Raw genomic sequence first — 22,864 nt, forward strand, 5'->3', positions numbered from 1 at the left:
TTATGGTGTTATTATAAAAATTTGATCAACGAATACGATAGTCCCTAATGCCAAATTTTAGCCCAGCTATATACGTACGTGTTTTCATGTCGCTATATGTTGAGGCAAAGAAATTGAGTTAGACATGTAGCAGAGTCGGCAATCGTCGAAAATCTGATCTCCGGGTCAAGCACGTGGGCTTTTTATACGTGGCTCTTCGAATGTTCCACTGTATTAGCTGGTGCCGCTTGGCTTCCAGAAAGTACTACACAATTGCGTCATGCATACAATCAGATTACAGAGCAATCACAAACCATGACAATTGAAACAAGTGCCAACGATACCAAACCAAGCAAACCAAACAAGCGCCAGCAAGAGCTGACGCGAGCAGACGATAGTATACGAAACGAGCGGTCCGGCTGAGACCAGATACGAGTACTCAAGGAGCGGTCGGGCAGGTCCGCATGAAACCAATTAGCCGCGCGCGCGTCACAGCAGGGGCCACTCTCATTGGTCTCCGCCATTCGCGGCTTGCGTCTCACTCTTTCATATTTTGCTGTTGCGGTCATTCGCTCGGTTACGCCGTCGCCGACGTTCGCAGCAGGAACAGGCTATTAAGAGCTTCGCTGTAAAAGAGTATCTGTTTTCACCACAAGGCGACAGACCTCTCTGAAGATTCGCAATTTTCGTACTTAGATATTCCATAATACGTACATCCCTATTTGCTTCTTCAAGACGTAAAATTCGTTCGTTGTACATGTCAATATCCCTATATGATTAGGTGGCACATCATTTTAGGTGATTGCAGATTAAATTTGACGATTTGGGGTTGTTTAATATGCTCCGAGTACTATTTAAAAGCCCCGAGTTAAATGTGGCCGCTCCGACCTGGATTTGATCCCGCGCCCTGCGGCTTGGAAGCGCATAGACAGCGTCGCTGCACCACCATGGCGGGTGTTTTCAATAAACAAGGAAGCAATGTATAAAACTGCGCCGTCGTAATTTTCACAGGCATATTTTATTCATGAAATAAGAATATGCTATGTCTATAACCCAGCATAAGAAACAAATTTCGAACTAAGTTTAGATATCTGTATATATTCATGAGAATATGCCGCAACAGTAAAACTCAATATAGCTTGCTTTTTACAGGCAAAATTTTTAACAATGATTTGTTGGTTCATTATAATCTTCATGGGTACGGAACTCGTTGAACGTAAGTACTCAACTAATGCTAAATATTTTGTATAGATCCTTAATTTCTCGTATTCTATGTAATTGATAAAAACATTTGGCGACAACCATAGCGCCAACTTTACTGGGCTACATCACAAAGAAGCTAATAAATTTGCAAATATATCACGCTATATAAATTACTTGAAAAAATGCAATGTTCATTTGAAATTGTCAAATAGAGGAATAAAATAACATATTTTGCTACAAAATGAACATTTTGATCAAAGAAACTAATTTTTGCCTTTTTATTGATCAAAGAAACTAATGAACTGCCTTTTTATTGTCTTTTGCTGCTGTGTTTATTTCAGTTTTCAGCTGCCCCTTTCTCTTGCAGACAAAAAAAAAAAAAAACGCTGCGTCATTTATAACCACCGCGCAGTCATCGTAGCTGCTTCTATTTTCAGGAACGTTAGAATAACATTCTTTGAAACAAGGGATTCGTGCGAAGCATCATTCCAGCAGTACCTGAAAAGTTGCTGAACAATTAGGTTACAGGGTTTCAAGCGACGAAAGCCACGATGTCTTCATGCGGAATGTCGTAGTAGGGGACGGCGGATTAATTTTGACCTCTTTGGTCGTTGTTCACGTCAGCTAAATGTACGGTGAACCAGCGTTCTTGCATTTCACCTCTTTAAATATGCAGCTGTCATATGCGAGAATGGATACCGCGACCTCGTGTTTACGAACGCGACGCCATAGTCCCTATTCCACCATGGCTGCTGTACCTGATTAATGCGAACATCGCAGCGAAGAATATCGTATATATATATATATATATATATATATATATATATAGGATATTCTTCGCTTCGATGTTCGCAATATGCAGTTCCTATATATATATATACTGCAGACGTGAAGGAGATGTGAGAAACGTGTCATGCGGCTCTCGTAAAAGTACCGTGCTTTTTTTCGATCGCAGCACAAACACTGAAATAAAGAAGTATCACCATGGAGAATTGTGGGGTGCTCCCTGGTAGCTTCGATGTTGTTAGTAGGAGACTGCAAAGCTAAACGAGTGTTGCCACATGAGGTACGACAGGCCACTACTATTAGTAACTGAGTGCACAACCGTATGAGTGTGGGCGTTTACATGAATACAGATGGGAATAATGTGACTGTGAGATCTGGCTCCACGTGAATTATGGGAGGCGAAATGATTTCTTTTATCAGGCTCAACGCTATGTTTTTAGATTATAATTGACTTCGAAGCAGGAAGTGCTTCCTCCCTGCATCCTGCAGCGCTGAAAATTATTCCGCCCCTGTAATTCTATCTGATAAAATAAGACTCTAGTAAAAAGCACTTTCCGGTAGTTGGTCGTGTCTTGTACTACATTTCACATTTTGGGTAGTGATCTGACAGGTTCTCTTCTAATGTGTGGCATTACAGGGGCGTATTGTACGTGCTATCAACCCCGCCAAGTTCTACTATTACAGATTAAGTGGTGTCTTAAGTTTATATAGTTTCATATAGTTCTTTTACTGCCTTATTGTGAACCACTTTAAGACACTTGCTTATTATATAAGCTTTGACAATGCCGCTGACTGGCAATAACTATTTCAAAACCTGTAGCATATTTCACAAATGTTGTTATGATGAGCGTAAAAAAAGAAATACCAGAAGCACACATCTGTGACTAACATTTTTCTATTTGCAGAAACCGCTGCACGCTTTCTCTTTGGTGATGATTCTCCTCATGATGATTGCGCAGATCCCCCAACAAAAATGTCCAATTGTCCTGAAGGCGCCAAGCCTCTATGGTATTACAACCCGACCACTAAAACGTGCGCTCTTACAGCATTTCCTGTTTGCGATGACAGCATCAATGCATTCCCTAGAGAAGATGTGTGTCGAGAAGCTTGTAACCCTCGTAAGTGAGAATGCTATTTACCTCTTTAATTAACGCTTCCGCCTCCGCGTTCCTACACTTTTTAACTAATGAGTTTCCAGTACAAGTTGTAGTATCATGCCACACGTGGTGGCGCGGTAGTGTTAAATGGAATCACACACAGTTTTGTTTCTTTGCGCCACAATATAGGAACCTTTAGTTCGGATTTTACTCAAATTTCTCTTTTAAAATACATGCAAAACGGAGAAACACTCTCCTGAGATAACTACTGAAGCGATATGAATAAACTCTTTTGCAATTGACAAAATAATTTAAGTTCTAGCAAATCAGAAGTGCATTTTTTTACCGGTGATCTTGTTTCTTTGACAAAATCTGCCTCAATTCTCAATGTTCTCAAAAAGATCATCCATTAAGTTTACAAATTCGTTACACTGCACCAAGGCCAGTACCGCCGTTCGGTAAAGTTTTCTTTTAAGAGCTTGTAACGCGGTTAAATTTCATACGTGTTTTTACAGATTACATGAATTTGTTAGAATGCTTACAAGAATTTTCGCTACTCATTAACACAAGTTAGCCGTAAATATAAGAGTGATGCATATCAACGATCTTTTTTCTTTTTTTAATGAGAAATCACGATATGCCCCATTAAGCAAGAATCCGGCGTTGTAGTCTGCGGTGTGACCGAGTGATGGTACCAAAAACGGCCGACAGCAAAGGCTAAAAACACGTGAAAAATACTCATTGACGCCTATTCTCTTGGTGAGCTTCCTGAAAAGAAAGGAAAATAATGCCTTTGAAAAGAAAATTAGGTGAATTTTCGTTCGGGTGGGAATGGAACCCGGGCCTCCGGAGTGCGGGACGAGTACGCTTCCTCAACACCACGGCGCCTTTTCATCTTAAGAGCAAAGCTGTCTGAGCGCGCTGTAATTTGTGGTGCGTATCAAGAAACTACCAAGAAAGAAAAATAAACATACTTGCCGAGGTGGGATTTGAACCCGCGTACCCTCGGTCTCAAAACCAGCGTCGTAAACACTAGGCTATACAGGCACTTTTTTTCTGTGTTACATGGGAGCAGAATCTTCAGCAACACAAGAAACAAGGCGCTACAGGTACATATTAAAAAGTCAGGCAAGCATGTGCACGCGTCCAATAAAGGAATCCAGTCCCTAGGCTATACAGGCAAGCTTGCAGAAGATGCATTTATGCGAAGCACATGATTGCGTTCGAGCGTCGTCGTCTTCATCCACAGCTGACGCGTTCGTAAGCTCGTGCTCATCGAGGTGAAGAGGCCTTACGCACTATGAGAGCGCGAGAGAGAGACGCATTCACGGAGCGGGTCTCCTGGAACGCGGTGTCGGAATTGTAAGGCGGTGTCGGTGTTGCAATCTGCGCTATGCAACACGCAGTGACGGCCGTAAGTCTGAGGCGCGCGAAAAGAATATATCATCATCATCATGAGTAATAAGATAAAAAGTTCGCGTGCACTTCCGGAAAACGCTGCGATACGATGGGCCAGCTTCGCTGTTTCAAGCGTTGCACGACCGAGTGCAAGGGTTTTCCTTTAATACCTTCTTCGTAACAATATGTACACATACACAAATACAAAGCATGTCACTTGGTGCTACTAAGTATTATTACATCATTTGGCTAGACTACACTGATTTAAAATGCATTAAAAGAGTGTACCGCATGAACCTAAGCGTCAAGCTCCTTAAACGACTCTGGCGATTCAGCCATGTCCTTTAAGGCATCACGCGTGTACGTGATATATACTTTCGATTAGGTCTTGCCTCGCAGAACTTGCAACTACGCGGGCAGTCCTGACATCCATGCGCGTTTCCGCACGCTGTTCATACAGAAAAGCAATATCATCTAAGCCGGCACTCCCCCTGCGTCTTTCTCTTTCGGTATTTGTTTCTTGCCATCCGTTGACGCCGCGGAGGCTTGACGGTTCTGGTTCACTAAAGCTGGGTGGTGTTGGTAACAATTTTATTAGAATTCTGCTCAGGTAAGCTCTGGCAGGCCCGAGTCCTAGGAGGGCCCCAATCGAGGAGCGACACTCTTCCGGCCCAGGCGATGAGGGCTTGCTGTCGTCTTTCATCTGGCATCCTCAGCAGCTCCTCCCACGTCTGTTGTAAGGGAGCTGGCAGGAGCGACCTTGGAGGGGGTTAACCCTCGCACCCCCAAATAATGTGCTTTTGGGTAGCCAATGTTTGAGTTGTGCAGTTGTGACATATTGGGTTCCATTGCCCGTTGGTAATTATGACCATCCAGTGTAGGCTGGCGAACAAACTAGTTTGGATTCGACGCAGGATCGAGGCTTGTGCTCGCGTGAGGCTTGTGTTTGGAGGCGGCTAGATTCGCCTTTTCTCCCTGTAGTAGTTTGTTATTTCGTGGAACGACGTCGGTGCCTAATCCACGGGATCCGAGTCTGAGGAGCACACCTCCCGGTTGATTAGACCTCGGGCTACCCAGTGCACCTCCTTATTCGCTTGATTCCCAAAATGAGCAGGGACCATACGAGCTCAATAGCCTTTTCACTTGTGAAGTCCCGCAAGACTCGCGCCGCGCCGATGCCTATGCTGCCTCTCGAAAAGTTAGTGATTGCCCTTTTGGAGTCGCATATGACGGTTTGCACGGAGGGATTCGCGATGGTCAAAGCAATGGCAGTCTCTTCCGCTTCCACGGTTGACGGTGTACTTATGGTTGCAGCATTGAGGATACGTCCCTCTACGGTCACGACGCTCACTATGTAACTTTCGTGATTTTGCTTTGCTGAATCGACATACGTGGTTTGCTGGTTGTTTTGGCACCTTTCTTGAAGGACTTTGGCTCTCGCAGACCGCCTCTTGTCGTGTCTCCCAGGAAGCATGTTCTTGGGTAACGGTTTGATAACCAACTGGCGTATGACCACACCGGGAAGTTTGGTTCGTCCTGCTGAATTCCCCCGGGATTCAGCCCGAGTTTACCCAGAATGACCCGGCCAGTTGTGGTGCTGGATAGTCGTTCATGTTGGGCCGTTTTTACCTCCATGAGTTAATCTTGCGTAATATATATCCCTAGCTCAAGAAATCGTTCAGTGTTCGCATACCTAGGGAACCCGAGGGCTGGTTTATGAGCTGTGCGGATGGCACTGTTGACCTTTTCCTTGTTAGAGAGGCGCGGTTGGTAGTATGGGAAGGAGTACACTATGCGACTGACTAGAAAAGCCTGTGTCAGACGGCAGAGATCGGGCTCCTTCACAACGTGATGTCATGTGGCTAGTCGTCTGAGCAGGCCACTGACTTGGCGGGCTGTCATCTGTAACCGGGAAATAGCCTCGCAATTGTGAGTATTATACAGAATTACATGCCGAGGCTTCTTATTGTCAATATTAGTGAATCTGGGCGGTCTTCCATATTGACGCAGATAGAGGAAGTGGCCTTCCCCACGGCGGCGGGTTTCGTAGAATTATCCCGGATGACCAGATGCCCGGATTTGTCGGGGAGCACGCAATACCGTTTTGTCGGAAAAAAATGTTTATGGTGTCCAGGGCCGCGGATGATTTCACCATCCGAACCGATATTGGTCAAGATGGTGATATGATCAGCGTAGATGGAGTGCTCCATATGCAGGATCTTTTCCAGTAATAGGGGAAGGTTTCGCATGGTCACTGTTATATATCAGTGTTTGGACGAGCGAGCGAAGACGAGGAGAGCGAAGTGGCGCACCCAAGGACTCTTGGCTCGTGACCACGCAGCCGCCTTGCAGCGTTCTAAAATGCAATAAAAGGGAACTTTACAATACTGGCGACGAAGGAACGGGACCCCGAGAAGCAAGTTTTTCCGGACGACGATGTAGAAAGGCAAGATACCATAATTTGTGCCCGGCACCGACTGGTCATCGTGGGTAGAGCGCCTGGAGTTCTACTATGAAGCCAACGACATCTTAGAATCTCCCAAGCGAGTGGTTCTCCTCACGCTGTGCGGTGAGCAAATCTACGAGATGCTTAGGGCCCTGGTTGCACCACGGAAACCTTCTGAGGTGGACTTGGTGGACATCATCAAGTTACTGAGCCAGCACTTCGACAACCGGCATTCCGAGTTATATGGACGATATCGCTTCCAGAAACGAGACCAGCTCGCTAATGAATCGGCCAAAGACTATGTGACAGCTCTGCGAACTTTGGCAAAGGGCTGCAACTTTGGAAACGCAGACTCCACGACGGTGGGCCATGATACGTCGGGCGAAAGCGTGGAAGTAGAGTCTCAACAAGGGAGTACAAGGCTTCCTTTGAAAGTTATGGTACGAGACAGATTGGTATGTGGGATCCACGATTCTCATCTTCAACAACGGTTGCTAGCTGAGGATAAGCTAACGTTTAAGAAAGCGTACGAGCTTGTTTCGACTGCTGAATCAGCAAGATATCAGCAGACACAGTTTCAAAGCACTCAGCAACAGGCCGAAAATTTCGATGTACATCGTCAGAATGTTCGCGAGGGCTCTACAAGCAAGGCGCAGCAGTGCTTCCGATGTTTAGCAGATCATAAGGCGGACAAGTGTTACATCAGTAATGCCACGTGTAATTTCTGCCGCAAAAAGGGTCACATTGCGAAAGCTTGCCTGTCGAAAAAGGCTAAACCACAGAAGTACCAAGGAAGTCATCGTTTAGAGGAGGACGAAGTTTTGGGGGACAGGAAGGTGGCCTCCTTACTGTTTTTCACACAGGACTAGAGATGACAACCACAGCTAGGTTCGTCGTGACAGTACGACTGTCTGGTTGGCCACTCAAGACGGAAGTAAACTCGGGAGCAAGCAGCGTTTTCTATAAAAGGTAGAGCGACGTTCGCTCGCCTCTGGCCTTACAATGCCCCGGTGTTAAGAGAACGCAAGCTCGCTTTACGGACAAGGTTGGGAGAATGTTTGGACATCCTAGGCTCCGTGCTTATCAATGTATCTTTCAACAACAACAAAGCACAGCTACCCTTGCTCGTGGCTGGAGGGGTTGGAGCCAGCTTGTTAGGAAGAAGTTGGTTCGAAAAACTGGGCATTACGCTGCATGGACTGACAAATCTCACGGAAACAACAATCGACGCTACATTAGCCAAGTTCTCTGCGGTGTTCGATGAAGCGTTCACTGGACATTCAGGGCCACCTGTACGCATTTAACTTGCTGAAGACGCGACACTCAAGTTTTTGAAGTGCCGGCAAGTGCCATTTGCATTGCATGCTAGATGCCGTATGTCGAGAACTCGACAAACTCCAGGCTCAAGGCATAATTGAGCCAATCTCGGCGTGTGACTGCGCGACGCCGGTGGTCACCGCGAGGAAGAAGAATGGATCCTTACGATTGTGCGGGGATTGCTGGAGCACAGCAAACGCAAGCATCGAGCCAACGGCGTATCCTTTGCCCACGGCAGCTGAGCTGCTTGCAGCTCTTCGAGGAGGACAGATCTTTTCTTCAAAAATTGACTTGACAAATGCTTATAAACTGCTGCACATCGACAAGGCCACTTCGGAGATGCTGACTATCAACACAATTCAAGGCTTGTACGCATTGAAGCGACTGCCATTCGACGTTTCGGCCTCACCATCTATATTCTAACGCTTCATGGATACTCTGCTCGCTGGATTACCCGGTGTTAGCGCTTATTTAGACGATATCCTCATCATGGGAGCGTCAAATGAAGAGCATCTAGATTGACTGGAAGCAGTGCAGCGTTTGCAACAGGCATGTCTCAAAGCAAACACGGAAATATGCATAGTTGCGGTGCGCGAAGTGCATTTCCTGGGCTACAGAGTGAGTGCAAAGGGAGTTGAACCGACGTCTGAAAAGGTTGAAGCAATAACGAGTGCGCCAGAACCAACAAACAAGTCCGAGCTACAGTCATTCTTAGGAATGATAAGTTTTTGCAGCCGGTTCCTCCGAGACAAAGCGTCCATCGCCGAACCTCTTCATCGTCTATTGGATAAAGAAGCTAAGTGGAAATGGGAAGCCCCGCACAACGCCGCTCTCAACAAACTTAAGGACGCACTACGTTAGTGTATGGTTCTTGCTCATTACGACGACTCTCGCCAACTGATGCTCAGCTGTGATGCTTCGCCTTATGGGTTAGGAGCAGTTCTTGCGCAGTTGGACGCAAACGGACACGAACTGCCAGTAGCGTTTGCGTCAAGAACACTCGGCAAATTTGAGATAAACTACTCCCAACTCGCCAGAGAATGGCTTGCAATTGTGTTTGCAGTCACGGATTTTCATCAGTACATTGCCGGTCGGCATGTACTCATAGTGACTGAGCATAAGCCGCTTTTTGGAATCATGTACCCTAGAAAGCAAATTCAGCAAGTGTTATCACCCCGAATGCTTCGTTGGTGCGTAGTATTGTGCGCTATGACTATGAGTTGTTTTACTGAGAAGGAAAAAAAATACACATCAAAATGCGGATGCGCTCAGTCGACTTCCGCTGGCTTCCGATGTCGATGAGCTAGCGGCACCGACGTATTGATGATTGAAGGTTTGCGCAAACCTCCAATGACTGCCGAGGAGATAGCAAGGCTGACCGCGGAAGACTCCACGTTTTCTCAAGTTTATATTGGAGTGCAAACAGGATCAACAGCATCATGGCAAGGTAAACAGATCCAACCCTACAAGAGTCGGGTGCAAGAGCTTTCGACGCACCGTGGTTGCGTATTATCGGGCACACGGGTTGTGATTCCTACAGAGGCTAGAGAGGAATATTTTACTCTCCTTCACTCTACCCACTCAGGAATGACTATGATGAAACGCTTCGCTCGCAGTCACCTGTGGTGGCCTGGAATAGACACCGACATCGAGACCAAGGTGTGGTCGTGTGAGACATGTCAGATGCACAGCCATCATCCTCCAGCAGCTGTAATGCCGGAATGGCCCCGTCCGAGTGAACCATGGGAGATCGCTCATGTTGATTTTCTAGGGCCGGTGAACAATAAGAGCTTTTTAATCGTAGTGGATTCCTTCTCCAAGTGGCTAGAAGACAAGTGCCGTCACAGTTTACTTCCGAAGCCACGGATGTGCTACGATCACGGTTCGCGACTTTTGGCATACCGCAAGTGATAGTTTCTCATAATGGCACAGCATTCGTTTCGTCGGAAATGCAACACTTCTTCAAATTGAACATGAACAAACACATAACATCAGCTCTATACCACCCGCCCACAAATGGACAAGCGAACGCATGGTTGCAGAAACGAAGATGGCACTCAAGAAAATGACGGATGGATGCCTCTCCTGCCGGCTGTTACGGTTTTTATTTATGCAGCATACGACGCCACACACCACAACACAGAAGACGCCTGCAGAATTAATGTTTGGCAGGCAGATTCCGTCTCATATGAATGAGCTACACCCCCGAAAAGACACCGAAAGGGGAAGGGGGGACAATATGAGAAAAGATTATGTGCCAGGTGACAAGGTGTGGATAAAAAATTTCTTGAACAATAATCCCTCCTGGCTACCCGCTGTAGTAGTTGAAGAATGCGGCAAGAGGTCCTTCGCAACGATCACTCAGAATGGCAGGTGGTACAGGCGTCACGTGGATCATATAAAAATAAGATATACGTTGATTGAAAACTCAGTTCAAGAATCACCCTATCATTCTTGTTCAGGAAATGACTCACTCGAAGACAACCGTTTCACTACAACAAGACCATTGCACAGTTCAGGGGCCGAGCGTCCGACAGAAGATGCACCCACGGCTTCTCACTCGTCTCCTAATGCGTACCCTGATTTGCCCGCTGAAGCAGCGACGCCCGAAAGCATGCAGCGATCCGAACAGTCGCAAGCCGTTCCCGATTGTATACCACGCAGTCGATATGGTCGTGTTCTGAAGGCGCCATAACAACTAGGCATTTCAACATGTCAACATAAAATTGACTAAGATATGTTAAGAGTTCAGTAGAGGGGGGAAGTGTTATATATCAGCGTATGGACGAGCGAGCGTAGACGAGGAGAGCGAAGTGGCGCACCCAAGGACTCTGAGCTCCTGACCACGCAGCCGCCTTGCAGCATTCTAAAATGCAATAAAAGGCACTTTACAATAGTCACGTTGAAAAGGAAGGGGGAGAGAACCACACCTTGAGGGTTTCCCCTCGTTCCTATTAAAAACGGTCCGCTTTTAATGTCCCCAAGGTGTATTTTCACAGTGCGATCCTTGAGGAAGCTTGAAATGTAGAAATAAGTGCGCTCACCGACATTACCTTGGGATGGATTTGTCAGTATTGATGCGTGTGACACATCGTCAAAAGTTTTACTTACGTCTAGCCCTAGATTGGTACGGGTGGCTCTTAAAGCGCCCGGGTGTAACATACCATGCTGAATCTGCCACATAATGTCTTGGGTGGACAGATTTGGCCTGAAGCCAATCAGCGTATGGGGCAGTAGCCTCTTGATTTCAGTGTACTCATTCAGTCTGTTAAAAACGACGTGTTCCATAACCTTGCCAAGGCAAGAGGTTAAGGAGATGAGGCGCAGATTCTCCAGCTCCACCCTCTTGCCTCGTTTGGGTATGAAGATCATGTTTGCATATTTCCAGTTGGTGGGTATAGTTCCCTCTTTCCAGTGTATGTTGAAAAGGTTGGTGATTTCAGTAACTTAGATCGTCTAGGTTACGTAGCATTTTATTAGTCATATGGTCCTCGCCAGCCGCCGCTGAAGTTTTGATGCCGTTTAGGACAGCATGTACTTAAGATTCCATATTTTTACTGTGCAATTCTATGTTTTCCTTTCCAGTATAAGCTACGGGCAGGGGAATATTGGTGCTAGTATTAAAGTAGCCGTTTTTTAGAGCTTCAAAGAGGGCGTCATTATGTTTCTGGATGGAATGTAGGATCCTTTGAAGGTTCTTTTGTGATGCTGTTCTAGTCTGAGTGGGGTCAAGTAGGTGTTTAAGCAGGAACCAGGTGTTTTTGCATCCGAGCTGACTGTTGAGGCGGTCGCATAGCTTGCACCAGTGTTCCTGACTGAACTGTTGTATTTCTCGATATCCCTTTCGATTTGCGCGAGGCGTTTACGTATGCCACGGTTGTGTTTATGCTCGAGCCAGCGTTTCTGCAAGCTATGCTGCGCAGACCGCAGGTAGACCAATTTTGCATCAGGAGCTGGGCCGTCCTCCACCTGCTCTGCCTCCGTGGTTGAGTTAGCTGCGTCTTTGAGAAGAGTAGATATCTACTCTTCAAGGCTTGCAATGGGTTCCGGTTTACGTCTAGTCCAAACATACCGTAAAACGTCCCACGTGGGTGCTTCATATTTAGCGTTTTCCCCTTGTAGCCTCTGGAAGGTACCGTAATGGATTGAATTCCCAACGTTAAGTTCCGTATTCTAGCTCCAGATGGCATTGTATATCTTCCTGGTGAAGGTTAAATCAGGCGAGGTGTTTTGACTCACGCTATTGCCTACGCAGGTTGGTTTTTGAGGGTCAACCAAAAGGGTAAAATTGAAGCCTTGGGCGGCCTCCGAGAGTTTAGTGCCCTTCTTTTCACATTTCAGATAGCACCAGGCCGAGTGATCTGTATTAAAATCTCCGAGCACCACGAGTTTTGTATGCTTTACAGCTTTATATAGCACAAAAACGTATATTTACAAATACTTACACGCGAGTAGCACAGGCGTAGCAGCAACCAGCCAAGATGGCGAGGAGCAACCTCTACTTCCTCTTCTTCGATGCCGGCCTAATGCTTACTTCTGCTTAGGTGCCGGTCTTCTGCTTCTGTCTCGCGTCAATACCCCCCGGGCGAAAACACGCACACCATCCGAGCCGGTTAGAGTGCAGCATCAGCGGACGGGTGATACGGCTTTAGCCGGGACAATGAACTACGTCAGTCTGGACCGGTGAAAAAGATAACATTGGCTGTGCCGGTGCAATCTCATACGTCACGTCGGTAACTAAAGAATGCGATAAGGACCATGGTACCGTGGTAGAAGCATCGCGGAGAGACCAATGTGTCGAGTTGGCGACCAGAGGAGCAATAAGGATCCAGGACCGTAACATACATCCTTGTGAGGGCAATCGTAACGGTTCTTCTGCGACACCTGCGACATCTGAAGGCGGTCGCGCGCGATATGACGCGCAGCGTGCGCCCTCTCGATGGCATCTTGTGCGTACTACGATGGTTGTCGTGGAGCGGCTGGTACTAAAGTATCCATAGGTAGTGTCGGTTCCCGGCCAAAAAGAAGATAAAACGGTGAACAACCTGCCGTACTGTGGCGTGACGAATCATAGGCAAATGTAGCAAAGGGCAATGCAGCTTCCCAGTCGCGGTGGTCGGCGGAAACGTACATGGGCAGTATGTCGGTTATGGTGTGATTCAGGCGGTCGGTGAGGCCGTTTGTCTGAGGGTGATAGGCGGTGGTGACGGCGTTTTGTGGAACATGAGTGTAGAAGGCCAGCGATGACACGGAACAAGAAGTAAGCACCGCGATCAGTGAGTAGTTGGCGAGGCGCTCCGTGCTGCAGAATAACATCGTGAAGGAAGAAGTCGGCAATATCGGTAGCACAGCTGGTTGGAAGTGCGTGCGTAATAGCGTAACGCGTGGCATAGTGCGTCGCAAGAGCGACCCATTTGTTCCCAGATGCTGATGTAGGGGAAGGTCAGAGCAAATCGAGAGCGACGCGGAAGAACGGCTCTACTGGAACATCGATAGGCTGAAGAAGGCCGGCGGGAAGCGTCGGTGGTCTCTTGCGTCGCTGGCAGAGTTCGCAGTGGCCAACATACTTCTGTACGTTCTGCATAACTGATCAAGTAACTCAGCGCAATATAAGAGACAGACACAAGAAAGGGACAAACAAGGACAAGCGCCACCGAAGACTGCTGAGGATACACACAAAAGGAAGGGCCCAATGTACGAGAAATGTATTCTAGAATAGTTAATTGTTGGGCTAGTTGGTTGTGCATAACTGAACAAGTAACTCAGCGCAATATAAAAGACAGACACAAGAAAGGGACAAACAAGGACAAGTGCCACCGAAGACTGCTGAGGATACACACAAAAGGAAGGGCCCAATGTACGAGAAATGTATTCTAGAATAGTTAATTGTTGAGCTAGTTGGTTCTGCATAACTGACATAACATTGGGCCCTTCCTTTTAATAAACATAAACATAACATCTTTAATAAACATAAACATTACATCTCCCACGCGAAAGGAGGAAAGCGTGATGGCAGCGCGGTAGGGAGGGTGCGCGGCTTCTATACTCTGCCAGGAACTACGTACTTGTACATTGCGCTGCTGAGGGCTGTCCCGCGTGCCGTATCTTGAAAGCGATCTCTACACGGCTCTGACATTTGTATGCGCTGTGCTTTCGCCACTCAGTTTCCGCTGAAGCGATAAACCACACGAACCTTCGGCCACTGCTCGCGCGCTCACGCCAGCGTTTTGACACTGCTTGTCTTCTGCGTTGATCGAGTGTGATGTATTCATGTTTGCTGGAGCACGCTGACACCATGCTCGTTCATTCAGTTAGTAAGCGAATGTGCCCAAGTTTATGCAGCCCATAAAACTACTACCCTTACTCCGTATACTCTACTAGTAAATTTGCTATCGCAATTGGTGCTTCGCCTTTCGGGCGAAAGTGTGACTTTTTTTTACCTCAAACTCAACCTTCATATTTTGCGTCATCCATCAACTTTTCCACCTATACCGACAGCATTACCATGTGGACCTTCGTATGTGAGCTGGAGCCTAAGAGATGTGAGCCTAAGATCGACGTAAATGCTTCGTGGATTCCTGCGCATTTCAAAATATAAGTTGACCTTAATGATTTATGCACAAGCAGATTGCCTGGTAGCCTGCTTTAATTAACGGGAGCACGACTTCACAAACAAACTAATATAGAGTCTGATACTTTATTAGATAGATAGGACTTTTGTGGAGCGACGCCTTCTCATACTTAAGGAAGAGGGTTGACAATAATGCCCACATGCTCAGGTTGTACACTGGTAATACGTGGGGCACTAACGTGCTATCAGTGCTTGAATTAAACACATCGCACTTCTTCGGATACATGCGATAATGCGTGCCAGTGCTGTTCAAAGTTGGCAAAACTAATCTCCAGGTTCCGTAGAGTACACAAATAGCAATCATTTGCACTGATTTGGGAGTACGTAGTTGTGCTTCAACCGCCGGAATAATTACTACCGCCAGCAACATCCGCTAGTAACACATATAGGGTGTCGCAGCTATCACGTAGCACGATTTGAAAAAATAGGAGCGGCGTTAAGCGAAGGGAACCTAGTGCGTATTGTTTCCAGTACAGTGGAGTAGCCGCCGGTAATTGTTTCGTTAGGTAATTGTAATTAATTATCTAACTGAAGAAGTACTGTCCTATTTATGAAAGAGTCAATGAAAAAATTGTAGAGCGACATGAAAAACTCCCGATAGAGCTTTCTGGTGCTCAATACCTGCTTCATAAATGTGTTTTTCCGAGCGTGAAAGAAGCCCGCGAATACACGCAGAACTACCGCGCGACTGGCCGCTCGAGGCATTTTGCGTGTATTCGCAGGCTTCTTTCACGCTCCCAACCTTGCAGCGCAGGCGGGTACGCGCGGCCGCTCAGGCCAAACGGAGTAGAACGTCCCGTCCCCCCCCCCCCCTCTCCCTGCCCTCCCTCTGGTGCGTTGCGCGCGACTGGAAGACAGCGCACTTTCTTCCCGCCTCCCTCTACTGCATGCGCGCGATTCATCTGCGATTGCCCGCTCATTTTCGCACACTTTCACTCTCACATACAACATACGGTGCGCGGCGGCGGCAGAAATGCGCCTGGGTGTTCATAGAATTGCGATCGCAATAAGAAGAGCTTGTCACTCGGCAGGGTTGAAGGCATCATTGGCTATCCTAGACACATCACGGACTGACAGCGTCCATGTTTACAGTGACGGTTCCGTCTCAAGAGTTTCCACGGGCACTTCAGTTGTACTTGATGAGTCGATATGCATCGAGTTTAGAATTCCTACACCACTGCGGCCACGGTGATCTGTATTCGACATTCTTCGGGACGTTGTGGAATAATTCGGAAAAGAGCCAACTTGCAAATGTTCAATATTTCGTAGCTCAAAGGCAGCCCTTGAAGTCCTCAACATTTATGCCGTACAAATATGACCAATTGGTGCTCTGAAACAGTCAAACTTGCTGTTGTTCCAATGATAGAGGACACGATGCATTTTTTCAGTGGCTGCCGGACTGTGTGGCATTTTTAGTAACCATCATGCCAATGACGCTGCCCAATGTACCCACGCTGCTGTGCGAACACTCTTCATACCGTTATCAAAAGTCGATGGTACAGGAGAGCTTCACCTTCTTGTGCGTATTGTAACATTGGCTCATGGAAATACACAGCGGAACATCCACAGGTGCTTCTAGAGCCTACATCCGTCACTTCAATTGTAGTTACCGCCATAACTCTGGCGGTATGAAGCAATAACGCTGGGTTGATTGTGGGTCAGTGCAGCAATAGTAGAGTCCTACAACTGCTGCACTGAATTGCCTGACTCAGGTACATATGTCCGGTCAGTGAAGATATGAGCACACTATTTATCACCCCCTCCACCATTGTCGTCGCTTCGAAGAGCAACTCCAAACTCGTCTGCTTGCCGTGAGTGGGTCTGACGATTGGGCTTTTATCGAAGCGAAAGTACTGGAAACATGGCTTCAGAATTTATCAGACCAAAAAGCCATGCTAGCTTTTCTTCAATACTTCATAGCGACAGTCTTGAGTACTTTTTTTGTAGAAAGACTGCGCATCGTCCAGTGGAGGCGAATAATTTGAACTTTTTCTTTCTTTTGCGTGTTGCCATACCATAATCCGCATTTTAGTTTGGAAGGTAAATAAGATTTACCTGATCTTACTGCCTTCTATCCCTATGTTCTCCTTTTGAATTTCCACTGCTTGTACTAAAGCAAAGACAGTAGGGTCATAAAAAAGGCGCAGTTTCGCCCTAAAGGCGAAGCATCGATTGCGATAGCAAATTAGTATACAGCTATACGAAATATGGATAGCAGTTTTATGGGCCGTATAAAGTTGTAAATATTCGCTTACTAACTAAATGAACAAGCACGGTGTCACGCGCGCACAGGTAAACATGAACACATCTCGCTCGATGACCGCGGCAGCTCGTGAAAACGCTCGAGTGATAAAGCGCGCCAGCGGCAGCGAGCAAATTGACCTTCGCGCTGGCTCCGGCTTTAACGCGAACGAAACGTCGTAAGCGCAGCGCATATGAAGCTACCGGCACTCGGCGAATGCACTTAGGCCCTTCGCAGATCGCTTTGAAGATAAGGCACCCGCGGGCGCACACTTCAGCCGCGTCGCAGATCGCTTTCAAGATAAATCCGTGAGCAGCAGCCTCGTAAACAGAACGCCCCCCCCCCCCCTCCCGTTTCCGTCGCCTCCTACCAGGCGCGTAGCCAGGGGGGGGGGCTGATGGGGCTTCAGCCCCCCCCCGAAATTTTTTCGTGCCGGCATGCACCGCCGACCAAAACTATCACCGACGCCGGGAATAATAATAATAATAATAATAATAATAATAATAATAATAATAATAATAATAATAATAATAATTTACTTCCCATGAAAAGAATGTGGGGTTCTGGATAAAAAGTTGCACGCAGGCAACTTGACCAGCCCAAAAACCCATCAAAGGCAACCGAGGCCATCGGGGGCTCACATGTGAGTAAACAGGTGCGAAGGTGTCAATTTAAAAAAAATGTGTATACGAGACAGGTAGTAATACACTTCAACAATTAGAAAAACAAGTAGTCTGCATTAACAAGGAAATATTGAATTTATACATGAGCATTATAGATTACATAAAGAAAGTTATTATACGAAAACAGAAAAAAAATTTGAAAAAAAACAACATAACATAGCAGTATATTCAGTGAAGCATAAACTAAAGCAAATAAAGGGAGGAAAAGTCATACAGTATTGCATATGAACAAACTCATTAAACAACAAGGATTAGTTTGACTGAAAGTAGTTGTGCAGGCTGCATAAGGACAGAAGGTCTATTTCTCGTAAGGCGAGGTTATTGAGTAAAGCCGGAAGTGTATGTCGAAGAATTTGTTGACCATAATTCGTTCTTGAGTGCAGAATGTTCCATTGTTCAGGTGTCCTAGTGTCATAGGCTGCGACATGTTCGTGTAGGCGAGCTATGTTCAATCATTCTGCATTCTGTCTACAATGTCTTTTTCACGTTTGAAAGACATTTCGGCACGAACATTGCGAACTCGGGCTGGATTTCGTGGCACCTGTGGTGGATTTCGTGGCACCTGGGGTCACGTAACGCAAGGAGCCGCATCCGAGCACAAACTTTCAAGGGCTTTTTGATAGCGAGCGGGCGCGTTGCGGCATCTCGCAGCGGCCGTGGAATCTACGGAGCGCATGGATTTCAATTCCGAAACTTTTTGGGTATAACTATAAAGTTCTCATAGACTTTTGACGCGAAAGGTGCACTGACATTTCCAAAGGCGTGCTTCAAAAGATTTTCAATTCTAGAACTTTATGGGGTTAATGCTGGTATAAAGTTGGACCAACATGCGTGCACTGGAGCCCTCGTGTCCAAGCCGTTCCAGAAATGAAAGCACGCGCTCGCAATCTTCCACACACGAAAATACTAAATATTACCGTGACTTTGAGCTAGCAGCTGATAATTTTCTCCAAACATTTTCAGGACGCGTGCCCAATGTGATCGATCAGCTGGACCAGGGCAGGCAAAGTAAAATTTGAGAAAACAGGAGAAAGGAAATGGCCTATTATTGAGGAAATTCTTTTTGCGGGCTACAAGGTCTGGCTCTCGTTGGCCACAGGGACAGTGGCCCTATGGATTCAAGCATAGGCCCCCCGGAAAATACAGGTATTTTCAGAGCGCTTATTCGCATGCGAGCTGATTGGGGAGATACATATCTGAAGAACCATTTGGAAAGTTGCCCCAGTAATGCCTCGTATTTAAGCCCAGAGGCACAAAACCAAATTATAGAAATTTGTGACGAAATTATCAAAGAAAGCCTAGTTGCAAAAGCAGGCTGCTTCTCCGTATTTGCTGACGAAACGACGGACATCGCCGGAATCGAACAGCCTAATGTTTGTGCAAAGTACCTAAGCAAGGATGCCAACGACATCGAGGGAGTGTTTTAGGTTTTAGCACCGGAATAGATGCCCATCTCTCATTGCGACTGCAGGTTCTATGTAAATGTGTACAAACTGTTCCAGATTCTAGTCACCCTTCCAGTGACCACTGCCAGCGCAGAGAGAATATTTTTTAACAAGAGTTTATTAAAAAAACTACTTGCGCTCTACAATGTCTGTGGAACGCATGGTTAGACTGGTGCTTCTATACACCCACAGAGACGTCGGCATCAACGTGTCCGAAGTCATTGACCGCTTCGCTAAACTTCCCCGCCGAGAGAAGTTTGTCCTTTAGATAGCGAAGCAGCAAAAATCAATGCAAGTAAAAAGCTCTATTCCTTCGGGTCCATAAGCTCGCAATTCGTTAGCTTTTAAAACTGCAGAAATTTTAGCCGTTTATTCTAGCAGTTAACATCATGATCAAAATTATCGATCATGCGAATACGAAAATTACGAGGACATCAATAACCAATTTTGACCGACCTTGCTCATTGAAAGCCCGGCCCACGATGCGTTTTCCAAAAACACACACGGATATTGGGTAGTTCAACTTGCCGTATAATCTGTGGCTTTCGTTTGTCCTTTTCTTTCCTTTTTAGCTACCTGCTTTATTTCTTTTTTGAAAAGAAGCAAAACCCTCTTTTAATTTTGGGTGCAGAATAATTGTTGCCGCTGTGCAGGCAGTTAAATTACACATTTTCGTACTGATTTCTGCATTATTCCTCTATTATTCTACCTGTATGGTGCTTTCGCGACTGCTGCATGGCCCGAGTGCATATCACGATGTCTGCGATCATGGTTTTGTTCTTGCCTAGATCATCTGTCTTTCTGTGCGCAAAGTTAACTATGTCTGACTCCGCAACGTGTTTATTTGTCTTGTTTGACGCATAATATACAGTGACGTTTGCTTAAATACGTAGATTTATTGGAGACTTAGACGAACATTTAAATATCTTCTTGCGAGGTGTTGTGTATACAAGCAGTGAACTTTGTTCCTAGCGACTCCTTTTTGGCCTTAGCGAGTTCTATCTTCGCATTTGTATATTCCATTCTATCTTCGCATTTCTAATGTATATTTTGCAGAACTCCTACTTTTCTGCCACAGATACGAAGATGAGAGGATTGCCCTTCGGACGGCTTTGGGGCACTTAGACGAGAGGTTTTTTACGGAGGAAAATATCTTGGGCGCGTGGCCTCGTGCGTCTGCTATGTGCAGGGCTACAAAGGCGCTGCTGTGTTTTCTGAAGTGCACAAGCCTGTATGACCGCCTGTGACGAAACTCAGCGATGAACGCTCAACTGTAAATGTGCAACGTGTGAACTGTGAAATTCTCTCTTCCTTATCTTTCAATCCCTTCTCCCCCTTCCACCGTGCAGGGTAGACTACCGGGCTCAGCATGGTTAACCTCCCTGCCTTTCCCTTATGACTTCTCTCTCTCTCTCCTACTTTTTATTTGTACTCACTGTTGCGAGTATCATCTCGGTGTAATTACAATACACGACCGGTAACAGCTGCTCCTGCGCATTCTATTGCAACGAGGGACAGCGTCATTGAGGTTTTTTCCTGGCCTTTGCATATGTGCAAAAATGTAAAGAAGGTTCTTGAATGACGAAGATTCATCAACATATTTGTCCTCAACTTATTCATTAGATGGCCTTTACGTTCTTCATATCAGCTGTATACACTGCTTTGCTGGTTTCGAACTCATATAGTACTAATGTCCGTGTGATGTTTTCTTTCCTTATTAAAGACAAAAAACAAAAACGCAGCCGCATTGATATCAGTTATTTCTGCCAGAATTTTTAGGACATACGAATGTATTCTTTTCTGAAAAAATACATATTTTACTTGACAGTGCGTAGCGTTCAGTAATTCGTTTGCAGCATCTACTATACAATGGCATTGGCAATACAGTTATTATTCATGTATTTGATCCCTCGACAAATTCTATAAGGAGGAGGCCGCGCTGCAACCTCAGCCCCCCCCGAACAAAATTTCTGGCTACGCCACTGCCTCCTACCCGTTCCACGCTCGCGAACGAAGACCGTGCGCTTCCGGCCGCCTTCCTCTCTCGCGTGTGCGAGATTAAGCTACGGTTGCCGGCTCACCCTCACATGCTTTCAGCCTTTCACTGGCACACACAACGCACGTCGCACGGCGACGATTTTATTGCCGTTGGACTTTATAGGGAACATCACTATGACGGCGACGGCAATAATGCGTTTGGAGTGTCCGTATATGTGCTATCGCAATAAAAGAAGGCAAGATGGACCCTAGCACACTCTCATAACCAAGCCTTTATGAGAGTTAACAAACAGTTGCGTACTGAAGGACCAAAATACGCGTATATCCAATTAACATTATGAAGCATAAACGAGCAAGCGGTGTAAAATTATGAATTAGGCCTATTAATATACAGAACCCCATGAAGTGCTAGGACAGCAAAGCCTCGCTTAGGTCTTTGTTGATCCATAACTGGCGTCACAACTTATATCCTGCACATTTCATGGTGTTATACATTCAGATACAATGCTTTAAAAACAGCGATTCAGTATGCAAAGTAGAAAAAGGTTCAACAATGTGTCTAGCGAGGTTGACGTGGCCGCACGTTGAGGCATCTATCCGTTTGACGGATGTAAATAAAAGCACACCTGTGAATGAAGTCTTAGAACACACGCTTTTGAAGAAACAGAATTTCACAACACTTTGAGCCTTCATTTTACACGTCTAAATTTCTGAAAAGAATGCCAGTAATACGCGTATGTTTTCGAGCCTACACAGGAGTTTAAGAATAATCACGTGACGCCAACAGAAAATAAATTCAAAGAAGTGATAGGGTGGAATAACTGTACTATCAATCGAAAAGTAAGATACTCAGCAACAGAGAAACGATAGTAGACAAAAAGGAATCTTGCCATCACTTGTGAGTTGAACGCGCATCTTGCGCACTGCGTAGAAATGTAAGTTTTCAATCGTCTGTCAGCTGTGATTGTATACGCAAAACCACCACTTGCATGTTGTTATCAAGAATACTCATATAGAATATGCATAAAAGCGCTTTAATTCTCATTCTACCTTGGGTTTTCTGCCATATTTACAACCCCAAGTTTCCAGCAGATTGTTACAGAATGTGCATGTAGAACATATTTAAAGCTTATTTTATTACTGCAGCCTGGGAATATGCGGATAATGAAGATTTGACAATGGACCGATGTAATGTGGAGAAGCATTCAGGTGAGCTGTGCAGTGAAGAAAGCAAGAAACCCGACGAGTTATGGTATTTCAACAAGGACACTGTAAGCTGCACTCCTTTCACCCACCTTGGATGCGGAGATATAAAAAACTTTGAAACCAAAGATGAATGTGAAGAAGATTGTTTACCTGGTAAGACTATTCACGACCTCATTTCTATCACTGCCTTAGATACTTAAACCTTTACGGTATAATACTTATTAGATGAGTGATAATATTATCGTATTTGTGCAATATTTTAAAGGCGAATATAAGTGAAAAGCTGTTGCTGAACGCCCTTACTATTATTACAGTTATTTTAAAAGAAATGTGCCGCAAACAACTTTTTTGTCTCCATATACAAACAACAATGTTTCGCCTGAATAACATTCTTTAGGCTATTATGAGATAAACTATTCTATCCATTTTTAAA

The 22,864-nt window shown here is 45.8% G+C and overlaps 1 protein-coding gene across 1 annotated transcript; it reads left to right on the top strand.

The window, feature by feature from the left end:
- The first annotated feature begins 1,134 nt into the window (after positions 1-1,134).
- Positions 1,135-22,631, top strand: LOC125947156 (carboxypeptidase inhibitor SmCI-like). Its single transcript, XM_049671537.1, has 3 exons — positions 1,135-1,195; positions 2,874-3,086; positions 22,372-22,631. The coding sequence occupies exons 1-3, from the start codon at positions 1,147-1,149 to the stop codon at positions 22,629-22,631; spliced, it is 522 nt and encodes a 173-aa protein (XP_049527494.1). The 5' UTR covers positions 1,135-1,146.
- The last annotated feature ends 233 nt before the right edge of the window (positions 22,632-22,864 follow it).

This window comes from Dermacentor silvarum, chromosome 7 (genome assembly GCF_013339745.2).
Source record: "Dermacentor silvarum isolate Dsil-2018 chromosome 7, BIME_Dsil_1.4, whole genome shotgun sequence".
NCBI lineage: Eukaryota > Metazoa > Arthropoda > Arachnida > Ixodida > Ixodidae > Dermacentor > Dermacentor silvarum.